This window comes from Toxorhynchites rutilus, chromosome 2, assembly GCF_029784135.1.
Source record: "Toxorhynchites rutilus septentrionalis strain SRP chromosome 2, ASM2978413v1, whole genome shotgun sequence".
NCBI classification, from domain to species: Eukaryota; Metazoa; Arthropoda; class Insecta; order Diptera; family Culicidae; genus Toxorhynchites; species Toxorhynchites rutilus.
The window spans coordinates 78125928-78144090 of record NC_073745.1 but is presented as its reverse complement, the minus strand read 5'-3'; the positions used below and the strand labels follow the sequence as shown (position 1 = coordinate 78144090).

At 38.3% G+C, this 18163-nt stretch overlaps 2 protein-coding genes across 15 annotated transcripts in view; one reads left to right on the top strand and one right to left on the bottom strand.

Annotated features, from left to right (window-relative positions):
• LOC129767369 (sialin-like) overlaps window positions 1-18163 on the top strand; it is a 34637-nt gene that overhangs the window by 7131 nt on the left and 9343 nt on the right. For 9 of the 14 annotated variants that reach the window (XM_055768169.1, XM_055768164.1, XM_055768160.1 and 6 more), the window contains exon 2: window positions 5837-5938. In XM_055768169.1, coding sequence (XP_055624144.1) covers window positions 5917-5938 — 22 coding nt within the window. In that variant the 5' untranslated portion in view covers window positions 5837-5916. Of the gene's footprint in view, window positions 1-4373; window positions 4953-5836; window positions 5939-6084; window positions 7293-7358; window positions 8102-9643; window positions 9771-18163 lie in introns of those variants that run through there. The other 5 variants (XM_055768171.1, XM_055768172.1, XM_055768173.1 and 2 more) reach the window with 3 other exon arrangements.
• Window positions 5955-16476, bottom strand: LOC129767368 (uncharacterized). The gene is made up of 5 exons (XM_055768159.1): window positions 16072-16476; window positions 15804-16018; window positions 15513-15746; window positions 6509-8079; window positions 5955-6447 (listed from the first exon to the last, which is right to left on the bottom strand). Exons 1-5 carry the CDS (start codon window positions 16283-16285, stop codon window positions 6348-6350), a joined length of 2334 nt encoding a protein of 777 aa, XP_055624134.1. The 5' UTR covers window positions 16286-16476; the 3' UTR covers window positions 5955-6347.

The following is an 18163-nucleotide window of genomic DNA, read 5'->3' as shown; positions in this document are numbered from 1 at the left end:
AATTGGCCGTACAGATCATGCGATTTGAACCCGCTAGACTCTTTTTTGTGGGGTTATGCGAAAGACCGTGTCTATGCCAACTCTCCGCAAACTCTTGAACATTTGAAAGACAACATTCGTGAAGTTATGACCGAGATACCGCCCCATATGTGCCGAAAAGTCATCGAAAATTACCTGTTCCGGATCGAGGTGTGCGAGGAAGCCCTAGGTGGACATTTGAATGATGTTGTATTTCACACATAATGGCATTAACCAAACTTTAATTTGATATGAAAGTTTCATCGAAATTCGAATTCTAAGTGTGTTTTATTTCAATTTACTTTCGGAATTTAAAGTTGGAAAACCCTGTATAATGATTGAGTTTCAGTATAAAACTGCAGCGGCTGTAGGTTTTTTTCTCTGGGTTTGGATCGATTAATCGACGTAAATTATTCGCTCGCTTCGATTATTGGTTGCGCAGTGTTGGTTCGATTAATAATCGATTTCTGTAGGAAGTATTCGATTAATCGATTAATCGAACGATTATCTGGGATACCAAATTTGAAAGGCAGGAGACTTTTACGCGATTAATCATTTCGTATGATTAGCAATAAATGCTAATTCTTCCCACCGAGCAATCAAACTCGGCGTACTCGAATAGTGACAGGGGAACCATAACCATAACCACAGCAGTACTCGCATTGACAAATCATCTGGGGGCGTTATAATAATAAAAATCTTTATAAACTGAGACTTTCAATTTATAAAGAGAATATGTATATGATTTATTCAGAAGGTTTTCCTCACAACTAGATATTGAAAAATCCAATTAATGACAGTGTACATCGGATAATGTTGGAAGAACCACGTTAATTATTAATCCAATACAAACAAAATTTCAAAACGAACGCTGCATTTTCATTTCGAGCGAGCGATGAACCAGCGCCCGATTCGCGGTGGTATATAAATATTGTACTTTTCCTTTCTTTTTTTTTTGTGTGGTATAGCTTGAAACTTAAAAGTTCGTTCGCCTCTAGTCTTGAAAAAATCCATTTAAGAATGAAAGAGTTAATTACGATGGTACTCACTCTACGAAAAATGTAACGATTCATTAAGAGATTTCAAACGCATATTACTTAAGATCGTTATTGCGACACATGTTGTGTTATATACCATTAGACAGGAAATTTATCCAGCAATCTTTTGCTTAAAACAGTAACAGAAAATATAGTAAAAAAGTTAAACAATTTTACGATTAAAATGGGTATGTTTTTTTTCGATTGCACTAACCACTCGCCTTCCTCCGCGACGCAACGAATATTTTTGCCTACAATTCGGCGTTAGCATATAACACAGACATTTATAAGATGGCAGAATCAATGGAGGGATTATTTTGGAAGATGGTTTCACTCTATTATCTCCAAAGTTCAATCAATTCGGGCTCAATTAACGTCTTCATCATTTAGGTCTTGCTACTAACAATTTATGTAATTGTGGTCTAGGATGTCATAATATCAAGCATGTTGTTTGGTTATGTATAAAATGCAATTAATCAATTTAACTGGCTGCTGATTTAGAAGTTCGAATGTGTCTATTCACGTATATCAGATTATGATAGCTTGAGTAGTCGCGATCTCAATATTATGTTCCCCGTACATGTCTTCCTTAGGAACCCGCTTCACTTCCTCGAATGCACTTGCCCATTCTCCTTTCCCTTTCCGATACATAAGCAGAACTTAGCACCCAATGAGTGAACTGATCTACAGCTATACGACTTTCCCAAGAGAGCACTCATGGCCATAGAATACTCAATATACATCTCATGGCCATAAAGTTATTACAACCCTCTGCAAACAATGTTCCGAACAACGTGGCAACGAAGGAGAAAATGCTATTTTCATCCATAATACATTTCTGTAGTCAGAGATTTACACCCATACCTCGCTATACGGCCGCTCTTTATACTGCATTTCGCTATAACGGTCCTCTTCAATTCAGGCATGTTTTCGATTTACGGCCTAAAATGTTTCGTTATAACGGCAAAAAAAATTATGTACATAACGGGTGTTAAATAAAAAATGGGAATTTTTTCAATACCTTTCAGTGATTCAAATAAAGAGCGTAAAATTTTCTTTCTCCAAGAAAATTGCTCTTTGGGCTCCCTAGAAACGGTAGGCGTATTTGGTTTTACTAGTTTGAATTTAGTCAAAGAAAAGATGGCGTCAAAACAGCACGTGCTCCGCGAACGCATTGTACGGTTCTACGAAACGCATTTCCAGCAAGGAAAAAAGTTCACGGTGGCACATTTTAAGGAAGAAAATGTACCTGTCAGTACGGTATATCGTATCCTGGGTTCCCTGAACGTAGAGCGGAAGGTCGGAAGTGGTCGTCCGGTGACGATAATGACGAAGCAGAGGAAGACATCGTTAAAGAAGCTGTTTGACAACAAGGACGCAACCAGCCTGCGTGACGCCGGTCGGAAATAAGGCTGCTCCCACGTATTGATCCATCGGACCCTCAAGTCGGAAGGAATCGTCTGCAGGAAGAAGACGAGGTCGCCGGAGTACACGGAGGAGCAGATTGAGACGGTTAAATCACAATGTTGGTGGATGACCAAAAAATACCGCGGAACGTCTTTCGTTCTGGACGACGAAAGCTATTTTCCGCTGTCCAAAACGCATATTCCAGGAAATCATAATTACTACTCCAGCGACAAGTCATCCACACCGCCTGAAGTGAAATACAAGTTCAAGCTCAAGTTTGAAAAAAAGGTTATGTTGTACATCGCCATTTCCGACCGGGGCATTTCAAAGCCTTGGTTTAAGCCGAGCGGTCTCGATAAAATCCTGCTGCCGTTCCTGAACGAGCATCACGCGGATGGGAAGTACGTCTTCTGGCCGGACAAGGCGTCTTCCCATTAAGCCAAGAAGACGCTGGCGTATCTTGAGGAGAAAAAGATACCGTTCGTGCCGGAAGATCGTAACCCAACAAACTTGCCCCAGTGTCGCCCAATAGAGGATTTCTTTGGCTCACTCAGTGCCCTAGTGTATAAAAACAATTGGAGGGCCAAGGACACGAAGCAACTGACTACAAGATACCGGAGTTGTATCCGGAAAATGGACGTAAGTGCCGTACAACGTTCTTGTGAGAGCATCGCGACAAAGTTGCGTCGAACAGCAGACCACGGCCCTCACTCAAACATGCACTGACATTTTGTTGAAGAAAATACATTATGTTATTAATAAAAAATACTGAAATCTAAGAAAAAAAATTTTTTATATGTGATTGAAAAAATTCTCATATTTTATTTAACACCCGTTACACATATTTTATGTAACATGAATTTCATTTTTGTTTATAGATTATTGTTGGTTTTTATGTATGTATGTTGTATGTATTGTATGTTTTACGTTTATGTTATATATGTATTTTTGATTAAAATGAAATAAAAATAAAAAGATAAAATTCATTTTGAATGATAAACCATGTTACATATTTAACAAATTTGGAACCGACCTGATTGAATTTGTATGAATTTGTGATAGAATAATTGATTCCTTATACGGCTTTTCGCTTTGCGCCCGAATTTCATGGAACGTATCTAGGCCGTAAAGCGAGGTATGGGTGTATTTGACTTAGGTTTATATGTATGTAGATTTGAATTGTGTTTGAAAATGATAAATTATGACTCCTTGTGTCCTTCTGTATAATTGAATAACCAGAAAAAGGGTAGTAATGGCTAACATGGTATTTTGGTGTACATTTTTCAACAGAATGTGGTTTCGGATTCTACCGGGTTATCTCATCTAACCCGTAAAGGATACAAGTTCATACAAGAAACGTTTTTTCTCAGGGCTTCCATATGAGGTATCAAAAGAGAAAAAAATACAGATTTTGAACAATAAAAAAATTAATTCAAATGCAATTACTACATTCAACCATAGTCCTATGTCAAGATTCCGTCCGTGCCCCTAGGCCCAGAGCCATCAACTTTTCCATCAAAACGAAAAATCAAACCTTTCTTTCACTACCTTTCGATTTGCAATGCGACCGTTATTCAATGTCATTAATGGTCATGAATGTAATATCATCAACAAAGCCGAAGGGGTTATTACTCGAGCCGAAGTGAGTGAGGAAAGGATTTGCAATCGAGCTTCATCAGTGTTTGCTTGAAGGTTTTTTTGCCAAACGCTATTACTCGAAAATGTTTACCGTCTGTAAAATATTACTTTCTATAAGCATGATTATTGTATTCTCTTCACCTCAATGATATTGATATTGACGGAGCAACAGTAGATTATCTACAGACGTTGCTATTTATCCATCCTCATTATACTAAAAGCATTTTGTTGACGTAGGACTACATCTTTGGGGTATAAGTTCAAAGTTTGGAATGGTATGATAACCACTTCATTGGAGAGATATAATGTGCACGCGTTATATGCTTTTTAATTAATGATCCAAAAATTTGTATCAATAGCTTAACAATTGCTTTGAAAATAGTCTATTGAAATCACATAAATCTGTATATAAGCTCGGGAATCCACTCAGTTATAAGTTATAAGACCGGTTAGAGCATGTTGTCGCTGATGTGGCGAAGCTAACTTCGTTCATCATAATAGCGCTGATGAACGGTGTCACCAAAAGTCTGATTGCGACCAAATACATTTTGTTTTGTAATTTTTCAATCAAGTGCAACTGACAAGAAAGCTTCTTAAGATTATTCCCACATAACCCACTTCCAGGTTTTACAGTTTCATTCATGCTTCATTCCACACAGATTAGAATGTGAAATCATAACAAAATATCACCATCTCTCAGGCAAATTGTGGATTCCTTTCGAATAAAACCTTTTTCTCGTTTCGACGAAAACCCTTCGACATGTTTATATTCGGTGAAGCGCTGCTCTGCAAGTGCATGTCCCATTGAAGCAAAAATGTGTCAATCTGACGGGGCCTGGTCTGGAGGATACGGTGAGTGCAATGACGTTTCACAGTGAAGAGTTTCTATTGCATTGTTCACGGCTTTAGCCGAATTTTTCAACGGATGGCGCTATTAAAATATTAACAAGATTCATTTCGAGAGGCTCATCTGTCACTAGCTTATGCGTGAAGATTCACGACATTTTGTTTATTTGTTCACAAACAACCTGAGCATTCGTATAGAAAATGGAAAAAGAGGAATATCGTATTTTGATCAATCATTGTCTTTGTTTATGGGAAAAACTCCCGAACAACCAATGCAGTGATTGACGAAATGTTATTCCACTTCTGCTCCTTTGAGAACAACAGTTTATCAGTGATTTAATGAATTTAAATGAGCCGTACAAGTACCTTTCGGCGTTTTGTGACAATGGATAAAACGTGGCTCCAGGGAAAGAGATTCACATCGAATGAAGAAGTCATCGCAGAAACTAAGGCATATTTCGAAGATTTAGACGTTGCGTACTACAAATAGGGAATCAAAATGTTAGAAACTCGCTATACCAAGTGTATTGCTCTCGAAGGAAATTGTGTTGAGGAATAAATATAGCTTTGCCCAAAAAACAAATGTTTTCATTAAAAATCCGGAGACTTTTCAGTCCATGTAGTGTATGAAATCGAAGGAATGCATACAACTTAACTAGCAACATCTAAAACATCAACTGGACAATTTTAATTTGCACACCTGAATTAAACAAATCGGACTCGAAAGTTATGTTATGAAATATATTATATACAGTTAAGAATTATCCTGAAAGAAAACGGAATTTGTCATCTGAATTATTTTTTTGGAATTTTTGCAGATTTTCGATTTGAAGCATATATTGAAATTGGTAGAATGATTGATGTGCTTTCTTTATTTATCCTCATTACAGCTAAAACCTCAGTGGAACTTCAACCAGGCGAATAAACCCAAATTCAACCTCAATCGCAAATACACCACCGATGATTCAAAATGATTGTGACATTATGGAAGGGTAAGAAAAATCGCTATTTTAATAATCAATGATACACATAAGTGCTTTATTTGTGGTCTCAAGTTCACAAACAATGAATTCAATTCGCACACTATTTACAATATTGTTCGCAATACTGAACAACAAACTCCAAGGGCCCGTGGATGTGCATGTGTTCGTGTGAGTGTAGTCGACACTTATTTTATTACTATTCATATTTAAAATTTGGCTGCAGCACAAACAATCGATCTAAAATTGTGACGGTCACTCACTGGCTATTTTATAGCTAAATAGATTCCGGAAGAGATGGCAATGCTATCAGGTAGCGAGGATAACAGTCAGAAAGGAAAATCAAAAAAAAATCGTTAAAGGGGTTAGAAAGTATAATTATAGTCACACGCGCACCGTAACCAAAGTAAGTCGCAAGGGATCAGATACAACCACTAGCACCAATCGGAACACACTTGAGGCACGATTGTTTGAATACGTATCCTTCGGCACAGGCGAACCTATTTTCATCGCACATGGGTCTGGAAAGGTTAAAAAATGTCATATTATTAATGACTTTATGTACGATGACAGGGTACTCACTGTCCACTTCGACACAAGAAGTAGTAACGAGGGTTGAGTGGATCCTGGATAATTCCGTCATACGGACAGATGGTTGAAGATGGCTGAGTAGGTTGATTGTTCAGTGCTATCAGCAAAGGATTCTGCTTCAGGGCTGCCAATTGTGGCAAACTACTTGCTAGATTTTTCATGTTCGTAAATAGTTCAGCAAAAGGTTGTTGAGGTGGTGGAGTGCTAGCCGATGCCGTCGCAATTATGTTGATCAGTGGTTGACCAGAATCGCTTGGTCCTACACTAACAATCTGGCCGGTAGTTGAGAGTGACTGACAAGGTTGAACTATTGGAGCTATCGGGACTATCGGGACTATCTGAACAGGCTTCGGCGGAGCTTCTGTGCTTCCAATACTTGCTGTTCCCACAATCCTTATCAGAGATCGTGGGCAATTCTGTGGCGATTCAGTTACACCAGTACTAGCAGTTGCAATGAAGCCTATTCGAGATTTCCCAGGACAATACTGTGCCGCTTTCGGCATCGGTTGGATAACTACGGTTTGCTCCGGTTCGGAAAACAGTAAACTCGAACTAGCCGGCGCCCCATGTTCCGAGAACAAGTGCGTATCACAAGCATCACCTTCCGGTAAATTCAACAACGCGAATGCCTGATCTGAATTTGCTAGAATTACCGGCGGACAGTCGCTTTCTTCCACCTTGGCTGGAACTGCGATTTTCGGGCCTGTTAATACCGATAGATCTCCTTCCATGAACCGATCGTCGATAAGGTCATCTTCCTCCTGAACCAATACAGGTGCACTATCCTTTACGACCATAGGATGATCGAACAGCTCATGCTCATTGAATTCATATATCATAGGTGGATTTGTCGTTACCGCTATCGGAGCTCTCACAATCGGTGGTGCAACCACAGGAGCAGGTCTATGTTGAACAACATACGGTGCCTCATCAATTATATTCAGGGGTTCTGCCGGAGCAACGAAGCCACATCCCCCAATTGAACTCGCGTGTGCCTCTTCATCAGCGTACGCCTTCGGGACCGATTCATACGCATATGGATCTTCTTCCTCCATCAGCCGCATTGCCGCGAATTTTTCATACGAGTCGAACTCTGATTCTCCAACGCTTCGCTGAGCCATGGCCGGCTGATCATTGCTAACGGTCGTTTTCTCCACAGCTTGCAGGGAAGTCAAAATGGTGTTCGTAATAGGATGCGACCCGTCGCCGCACAGATTAAGTGGATCATCCTCATCATAGTCGAACACGGCAATGCCACCGATCGCTTGATCCACCGCATATTGCACCTTCTCCATAATTGACTTCTTGTTCTCGTACGAGTACCAGTTCAACTCACGGACGGCGTACGGACAACGAGCCTTCTCTTCGAATATCTCCAGCGAACCACTGTACAACTTCTGGCAAATTTTGTAATACGGTCGTACCTTCAGCTTCGCTACCGGCGTTCCCAACCGATACTCGTTCAGCTGGTAAAGCTTGTAGGTGAGCGAGTCGGTTTGTATGACGATTACAATCTTCTCGCTGCTCAGGCCCGCCATTTTCCATGAGTTCACGTGGAAGTCCTGGAATTAAATAGAAGAAATGGTGAGATGTTTCTGCATTATATTTTATGCTCTGTAGGCCTACTAGTATTACTAGATCGAGGACCAAGAACTTTGAACAAATGTTCTTTTAGATTTGCTTCATCCATTCTTATACTTGGTCGGAAAAAATTATAATATCGTTTAGAGTCTGACAGATTCAACCTGAAACCTATATATAACACCACATATCATCCCCTTTATCAGAATCATTGTTGTTGAATAATTTCGTAACAGAATCAATTATATCAAAAAGCATTAACCAATCAAAAATATATAATAATATTTAATGACTTTCAATGTGGCGTGTTTCACTTAGTGATAAATAACAATATACCCTCGACAAAATAAAAAGGAAGAAATAGAAGCTTTTTGAAATGCTGTAACTTCGTGAAAAATCAACGCAAATTTTTACCAATATTGGTTCTTTCAATTTTCCACGTAAAACCACAAACATCCATTTTTTGAATATCATCCAGTTTTATCCAGTTTATTAAATGTGTGCTTCAGTTTTACAATGCATAAATACTATCCCTTTGTCCACATTCCTATCCCTTGACCAATTTAGTTTGTTCTACGTTCGAACCAGAGATGCCAGGTTTGAAGACATGTCTTACTGTGAATACATCTGATTTTGTGAAAACATTTTGAAGACATTATGAAATATTTGAAGACATTTCAATATGAAAACGTATGTGATTTCTTGAGAGATATTAGGCCTGATCACGAACGTCACATCACGGTGAAAATGGAATTATTTGTACGCAAGGTTAGATGCATTTCATTTCGTTTCCATCATGAAGTGACATTCGTGATCAGGCCCATTATTTTCATAAAATTCTCTTGTTTTTTTCAAACTTTTCCAAGTAGATAATCCACAAGTATATAATAAATTCAACAACAAAGTGACTTTGATTTCAAATTCTGGAGAACTTCAAGAAGTCTACATATTGCCTCTAGAAGACATTACTTCATTCGCACTTGAGAATTCTTATGATTATGACATTGTATTTCTATTATGTTGGGCTTATAATATACAATAGATATACAAGATCTTCCAAACGACCACTTCACAAATCGAAGGTTTTCCGGTTACATACCGTTTCAATAATCAATTTTATGGAAACGGGTCGAGTTACAACCAAAACTTCAAAGCTGAAATAAACAAATTGAGTTATCACAGTTCCGTTTTTGTGGAAGAACCTGGGTGATAATCACTTAATCAGAAGTATATCAAGCCAGTTATCCTTTCTTAACTCATAAAATTTAATTCGCTGTTACGGAATATATTCATTGTTCAAATTTATTTATTGAGATAAACTTCAAATCCTCAAGGTAAGTTTAATTAGATGCGCTTTCAACAATGCCAATTAGAATAAACTATGAAACTTTGTTCAAAAGTAAGTTATGAATTTTAGTTTTCTTCACTATTTTTTGAAGACATTTTTTCGTATCATGTGAAGACATTTGAAAAAACCACCTTGCATCCCTGGTTCGAACGATCCAAGCTGTATTTACTCTTGATCGATCTTTCTTTTTTTTACAGACTCAACGCAGTGTTATTTTTCTCGGGCTTATACTTCCGAGTGCAGTACGATAAGCCCGCAGTGCGTGTGGTGAAAATATACTGTTTTTGAGTCGAGTTTCATCTACTTCATGGACTTCTGTGACAGGTGAGGCTGTGGTTTGGTTCTTTCCATTTCATCCAATGCGTCCAAATTTTGTCTGAAATGCGAAAACGAAGAGCTTCCCCGAATGCTGGAAACACGCTTGATAAATATCAGGTCTTCTAGGTGCTCCAAAATATTCTAAAGTTCAGACGAATTGATCTACCATTTCATTCACGACTGATGCATTATTCATAACAGAACTTATCGAAAATATTTCATAGATCCCGCGTACTATCCTGGCTTTAAGATTATATAAACATCAGATTCTCCAGTTCATTCTAAAGCTCAGAAGATCATAGAGTCATTACCATAAAATAAAAAATTGAAATGGTGAGTTTTATCTACGATATAACCGCAAGGTTGACGTATGACTACCGTTGGCTTAGTAAGTGTTTGTTAGTAATTATTAAATTATTGATTGAATGAAACAATTTTCGAACTCAATCGGATTCAACATATTTGATTTATAAGTAAAGAGTTTGAGCAACTACCATGTAGGATCAATTCTTATATTGTAATAGATTATGTTCTTCGTTACAAGTAAATTTGAGAACCGTCTTTTTATGTTTGATATGATGCTTAGGACTACCAAAACATGTGAACAGAAGAATTGTCAAACGATCATTGTATTTCACATTCCCATCTTGAAAATTATTGCATCTCTCATGTGTACGTGCTTCTCGAACCGCGAATTTGCTTGATTTGATGAACTTTAACAATCTGAAACAATCGACTTTATCGCAACAACTGGTTATCAGAATTTTGCCTAATCATCAAACGGTATGTACAGAAATTCAGTGAGCAGAAGTTATGAGGGCAGATCTTCCAATGCAGTCTTGGAAAACCGAGCTAAAGCGTTGTGTTCGTATCCGCTTTTGTAGTCCGTGTTAGGACAACACATTCCGGAGTGCAAAAACAAACATGCGCGTACAGAAATACTCCCTGCTTACATGAATCAACAACTTCAATTTCTACTTTTTATACTACAGAGGCTTTAAACTTGAAAGTTAATTCGGCTCTAGTATCTGCAATGACGATTTTCCAAGGCTCTTTAGCTTAGAAGTACTCGTTAGGAAACCATATTCTGCACAAAGACAAGTTCTCGCAGCTTGCATATATTTGCAAAGCGGATTCCCCCACGTACCTTTGTACCTTTGGCGATTAGCCATAGACATAGACAACCTAATATAAATATTATACGAAGCTTCAGAAGAAAATTTATTTTCAAGCATTGGTATGGTTAAAAAAAGACGGGTGGGTAATGTCGGGGACATAACCGGAGAGACGTAGGACCATACCAAGGTAATTTTATAGCGGCGGCCAAATTGGATTTTTCAAGATAATGGAATACGCAGTATTATGAAGACAGCAGAGATGAAAGTGTGTCCGATTTCAGATCAATTAGTCAAAAGGGATGGTGAAAAATTTAACAACCCTACAGACACACAAACAGGTCAAGTTGAATTGAATTTCGAAGTTTAAAAAAGTAGTTGTCTATTTTGTTACTGCGGTCATCTTGGATTTGAATTTTCCATAAATAGCTGTGTTCTGCTGGTCAAGCTCCCTCATTTGATATCCATTCTGATGGGGTTGCGAAAAAAATATGTATGTCGCCGTTTTGTGGTGGCGGCCATTTTGGATTTGCATTTTTCATAAATATCTGTGTTCTACTAGTCAACCCCTTTCATTTGATACCCATATTGATGGGGTTTTGAGAAAATATGTACTCCGCGATTTTGTAGCGGCCGCCATCTTGGTTTTTCAAGATCATGAAATACGCAGTTTTGTAATGACTGCAGAAATAAAAATGTGTTCCAAATTTAAGATCAATCGAAGGGGGTCGAATTTCTATTAATGTGATATAGCGCTATAGACAAACACATACGAACATACAAACATGTTACAGCTAAATAAAACCATTTAAAAACTCTAGCATTCAATCAAATCGAGGGCGATAGCATCTTTTTCATCCGGCGCGATGCTTCCACCGCTTTTAACACACTTCGATAAGCGATTAGGCTCTCCTGATCCACATTCCCTAGAAACTCCTATTTCTTCCTTTTACGGTATTGCACCGCATACATAGCCTGCAAATGCATCGATATCTGTTATGCCGAAAATCAATCTCAAGATAGCGTCCGGCGATAGAATGAAGCCAAGCACAATGGAGCGCGCGACCGAAATCGGCGTTATGCAAAACCATCCACCACATGATAAAAAAAAACAGCAACGCACAAAGGTTTTTTCGTTCACAATCTCTCCTCGGCGTCTTTCCTGCTTGGCGTCCGATGATAGAATGTGGCCAAGCACCACCATCGCTCACTTTATATAGCCATATAGTTAACGTTGTAGCGACCGCCTATATTTATTCATAATCTCTTTTGCGTTCCCCACTCGTCTTCACCTTGTCCATACATTCACCCGTTCCTGTGGTTGCTTGTAATGAGTAGCTGTTTGCTGCGTTAGCGCAGACAAAATGTATGGGAATCTAGGGATTCCTTCCTTCCAATTTTCATCAATTTGAGCTTTACATTAACTGAAAAATCATAATGTAGAACATATAAAAAATTGCTGAGGATATTTCCTATCAATTCGTGTATTTGGAATCAAAATCTATCAAATAATTGAAGAGGTATTAACGTTCAAAAACTGAACATTTTTTACATTGAAATATTGAGATGGGCCCCTATATTGAAAAGGTTAGACGTATTCCTACGTCAAAATAATATTAGATAAACCAAAACCGATCTTCTTGAAATGAAACTGTTTACAGAATCCAGTTTTCTTCCAGTTTTTAAGAGCAATATTCCAGTTTAGTTTTCAAAAATATTATTGGCAACCCTGGACGCTTCGGAGAAGGCAAAGACTATTGCAATCTGTCACTGTCACAGTCATAGCGTAACAATTTAGTTTCCTACAGCGCAGATAAATTTTGAATCTTTTGGCCAAAACAACTCACCACGAGCATGAAGAAGGTGATAAAAAAAAAAGTTTAATCAAAAGTTGTAATCGCAACGGTCAAAATGGATAAATTTAGGTTCGAATCGCTAAAGGTTTGATCGGAAGTCAAATATATGACACTTGTTGACAGGCAAATTTTGTTGAAAGTTGATACAAATACTACTTTGTACGTATGAGAAAATTTCAATTACGACTCTAGGTGAATAAGCCCTGCTTATATCATACATGTTACCTACTACATATTACAATAATGATTCAAACAAATTTGGACTAGAAACGACACAAAAATTTGTCCCATTCAGCATGATATGTGGCCATGCGGCCACTTCTTTTGTTTACCCTCAGAAAAATATATTGCTGGTATGAAATATTCTTACTACGAGGAGAATCAGTATGCGATAAACACCCATTTTCAAATAACACTGAAATAACCATTTACCAAATACTGCATAGTAAAAACTATCCCGCTGTGAATATCGTGTAGCAGAGAATATCGAGTTGTGAGACAATAATTTCGAAAAATAGAACTACACTTTCTCAAACTTACATTGCTTTCTTCCAGAATCTCAGGTCTTTTAGAATTAATGGATTTGGGATGAGCTCCTGTAAAGATTCTGTTAACTACACCAAAACTAGCGTTTCATTTTCGGCAGAAACGATGCCATTTCGTGTCTTGAAGCGTCAAATTAGCAAATAAAATCATCTGTCTCCCAACGCATTATTTTTTTTTTCTCTCTCTCTATTGTAGTGATTTTCAACACATTTCGGTTGGTTCGTCACTTTTACTTCCATTTTTGGAAGAATGTCGGGAGTGAGAATTGAACTCGTGATCTCTGCGTGAGAGGTATGGATGTTACCACTACGCCAGATCGCCTCCTCAACGCATTAAAATGTTTGTATGTATGGAAGCAGACATCTATTTTTTTTTCATCTTTTTTGGGATTGCACCCAAAAAAGTCCAAACGACGTAAACGGGAATCGAGTCAAGGCTGGCTGGGATGGAAGGCTGTTTTAAACAACCACGCTATATACATAGCTAATGATGCTGTTACGTAAATACGTGAGAATATTACACCTCATTACAAAATGAACTTGGCATAAAAAGTTTTTAGGGATCGATAAATGTTTCTATGGTGGTTTGACACTCCTTCCACCTCCCTCAGGGGGATGCTGCAGAACTCGAGAATCAATGAATAGTAATGATGTAAGGGGCAATAAATGTTTCTATAGTGGTTTGACACTCGCATAACTCGAGAATCAATCAAGCAAACGGAATCAAATGGCAATGGCATGTGGAGGTTTTAGAGGGCACGAAGTGTTTCTATAGTGGTTCGACACGCTGCCATACAAATTAAACACAAACTTCTGTATAACTCGAGAACTAGTTAAGCAAATGGAGCCAAAATTGGGATGTGAGGGTTTTTGGGTACGAGAAATGTTTCTATGATGGTATGACACCCCTCCCTCCTCTGGAATGGAGAGCGGGTCGCATAAAAATATTACTCATATTTCAACCAAACATGATAATTGAAAATTTTCGGAAAATTCAATTCTCATATGTTCTATAATAACATAGTTACAAGCGTTGTTGATCCAGTCGATGTTTGCGCCAACGAAATTGATTTTTGTTCGAAAGTGGAAATGGATTGTAATGTAATAAAACGCACTCCTATATCTTTTTCTATCTATATAAATGAAAATGAATCGCCGAATGTGTTGATAAGACCAAACTCGAAGAAGGAATTATCTGATTTAGGCCTATCTTCATTCTATCAGATTTTCTGTATCAAACATTCATTCGATGTAATGGAGAAACATGTTATTTCTAAGTGATTGAAAAACCTTGAACGAGAATTGTGTCTGAAAATAATCTGATATTATAATGACGAGTTTTGGTAGAAGTCCTAGAAAATTTATATTAAAAGTAAATTGTAAAGGGTCAATTGAAAGATGAACCAATGAACAATTCTGCGATTAGATCCATGATCGTAAGTAACAAAACGTGAATATTTGGAGGTATTGATAACAAAACATATATTTTGAGGGCGGGATAAAGTTTGCCGGGTCAGCTAGTATATTATACAAATACTTACCAGTATTTGAGAGTCATGACATTTTCTGTTATTTCTAGGCTCATTAATTGTAATAAATCGGGATGAAAAAACATGAGCTAAAAATTAATTTTGGGTGTAGATAAAAACACTGCTAAGCAGATTGTACAAAATTTTAGAAAAACTTCACAAAAAAAAACTAGGTTTGCTGAAAATCTTCATATGTGAGTCTGTACAGAACGGGATAAATACACTAGGATGGAAGCTCGACATTACCCACATATTCAATAAATAATTAAAATGCGTTCTGTCAATATGAGATGAGAAGAAAGACCAATAAAAAGCGAGGGAATCATAGTGGAAATATGAAGGCGATGATGGATTCCAATTTTTTGAATGAACAAATACGAATCAATTAAATATGTGAACATGATCCATACTATCAATACAAATTCAACATCAAATGTCTCTTTTTTGAAGCTTCGGCAAGTAACTATTGTACTCAATCAAAATAAGTACACCAAAGTGATAGTACGTGCCTCACATTTAAACACTTTTCTGTATCGCTTCACTAAAACGTGTTCAAATTCAAAACAAACGGTAAGTATTCATCAAACACGCCACCTGTCACTTTTCGATGTCACTCAAACACGTTTACAAAATGTCCACATAGTTACGCAATGCAATACTCGTATAATAAGCCCAGCTACGATGGATAACCAATCCTACTTACCAAACTATTCGATGATCCGGCATTCAGAGAGTACAGAGGAGCAATGAGCGAAGTTTTCTTAACCTTCTTGAACTCATTAGTGGCCAAAATCACATAGTGGGCAGCATTCTGCAACTCGTTGACCGGATAATTGTTACCGATGACGGTCGGATTACTGGGAACAGTCACTGTCAAAATCAGCTTCCTCTGATCACAGGCTGCTCGTAACTCCTTCAATAGGTTCACATATCTTTCCTAGAACAAGTAATTGGTTACATATGATCCAATAGCTACACTTTAAAACCAATTTACTTTATCTGCCGCAGTCGGATACATCCATGCAATGTCTACCCCACTGAAGCCGAAGTTCTTCACGTAATGCACCAGACTTCGCACGAACACCGCCCGTCGCTTGTTGTCAGTCAAATGGTAGAACATCTCCGGTGAAACAGCACTTCCTCCGAACGACGCCAGCAGCTTCAGATTCGGCCGCAACTCTTGTAATCCTTTAAAATAAGATTTATCCACTTTTCAAAACATCACATTAGCATCACACCACCAATTCAATACAAACACTCACATTCTCCTCTCATGAACGGCAATGGTCGTCCCTCGGGAGTTATCATTATATCAGTCACTATCAGATAGGCATTGTACACATCGTCGAAGTTCATGGTGGCCAAATTACCACTCTTCACCGTCAAGAAGACCTCCGGCTCCACCATCGCCGCGCGTGTCACACTGAACAACACCAGCACCACCACACTAACCCCCGAAACCTCCCGTAACCACATGTTTTGTCCCCCTGCGAGCTAAGCAAGCAAACGTTGCCGAAAAATTTCACCAACTAGAGTGAAATGTGCGCGCACCCTGCGGACGGCTTTTATAAGCGAAATAGTGTTTCCACTTATCGCACACCTCGTCCAGGAGTTTACCTTAAACGCAGTACCGCACAATGTCAAGACCAGAGCCCAATCAGAGCTGCATACTTGGGCGTTCCTTAATAAGGTGGAAGCCCAGCAGCAGCAATCGGGCAGCATAACTCGCGGAAATTTGGACACGGGCACGTACCGCAAGGCCGAGATAGGCCAAATCGATAGTCTGCCGTACAGTTGACAAAACATCCGCTTTCCAGAGGCCAGTGGGACTCCATTCGAAAATATGGTCACCCACTGGCAGAGCTTTGTCGGGATTCATTGTTCTTACATTTTCCATGAAGTTATGATGTGTAACTAAACACTGAGTCGATCGAGAAAACGACTTTCAACAAAAATATTTTCAATTTGTAAAAATATTCCAAAAACTTCGGACGTTAGAGCTTATAGTACATCTCTCAACTTACCACTCTACACTTATTTTTTTTCAAGGAGGGCCTTTTTCGAAGAAAAATAAATTTACACGGTTTTTATATGTGTGCCATTTCGACAGCTGTCACTTTTTTGTGCTTAGTTTGATTAGCCATTTTATCATGAATAGACTGACTGTACGACGTCATTGACGGTGCGTCCTGTAGAGTAAAAGGGGTGCACAAACCATCCATGGTGTCTTAAATTGATGGCGTCGATTGTAAAAGGAACGAAAAGTGCGTTAATTTTCTCGAACTGAGCCTCGTTTTTCGTAAAAAATTTCCACAATTTGCAGGCGTTGTTCAGGTGATGAAATGACAAAATAAACTGACAACTCCCAAAATAGCGCACAAATCAAAAAGTGTTGTCAACCTGAAGTTCCATACCTTTATAGAATACACTCATTACTTGGTAGAGATTTCTTTACCAAATAACACGCCTGGCAGAAAATAACACGCAGTGACAGAAATAAAATTTAAGAAAAATCCCCCGACCAGAACTAGAATCGAACCCTAAAGCTCCAGGCACTGTTGAGGTCACGCCCCTAAGGCCTGAGACTCATTTGTTTATGTTCTTTCAAAGTGTTTAATATAATTTAATAATGTTATTATTTAGCTTATCTCAGTATTTTTGATGTCCTTCATCTAAGAAAAATTATCACGGATTATCTGCTAGATCTTCATGTCCAGTCGCTGGTCGCTGGAGCAGTTCTGCTAGAACTAGCTAACGACGTGTTGCACATTTTTTGTGTTTGCTATTTAGTATATATATTTGATACCGATTAGGGTGGCCCTATGCAGAAAAATATCTGAACGTTTTTTTCTTAAATTTGTCTTCAAATAATTTATATAACCACAAATTCAAACCACCATACCATTTTTTTATTGTGATTTTAGTATTTTTGTACAAACAATATTCAAATAATTAAACCGTCTTTCGTTTTTCTAACAGAACGAATTTATTTATGTTGTTGAATGACAGATGGCGCTACGCCCGCTACATCGACCACACATTCGCTAGTAACCTCAGTTCGTCTGAAGCCAGGCATATCGCCGACGAGCTGAAAGTATTTCTGAATGAGCACAACGAATTATTGAAATACTTCAAATCACACTTGATCTGTTTACAAAATGACAATCACACTATTGTCATCAATCCTGATAAAACACCTACTGGAGAGCACGTGTGTAAATTCAATGTGCAAGAGTTGCTAGAATCACAGATGGCGACTGCACATTGACGCGAGAAATTGTGATTCCAAGGAAAAAGTCACAGGAGGGTTGTGTCCGAGACACGACCGCAAAGTTGACGTAGGATTCCGTTAGG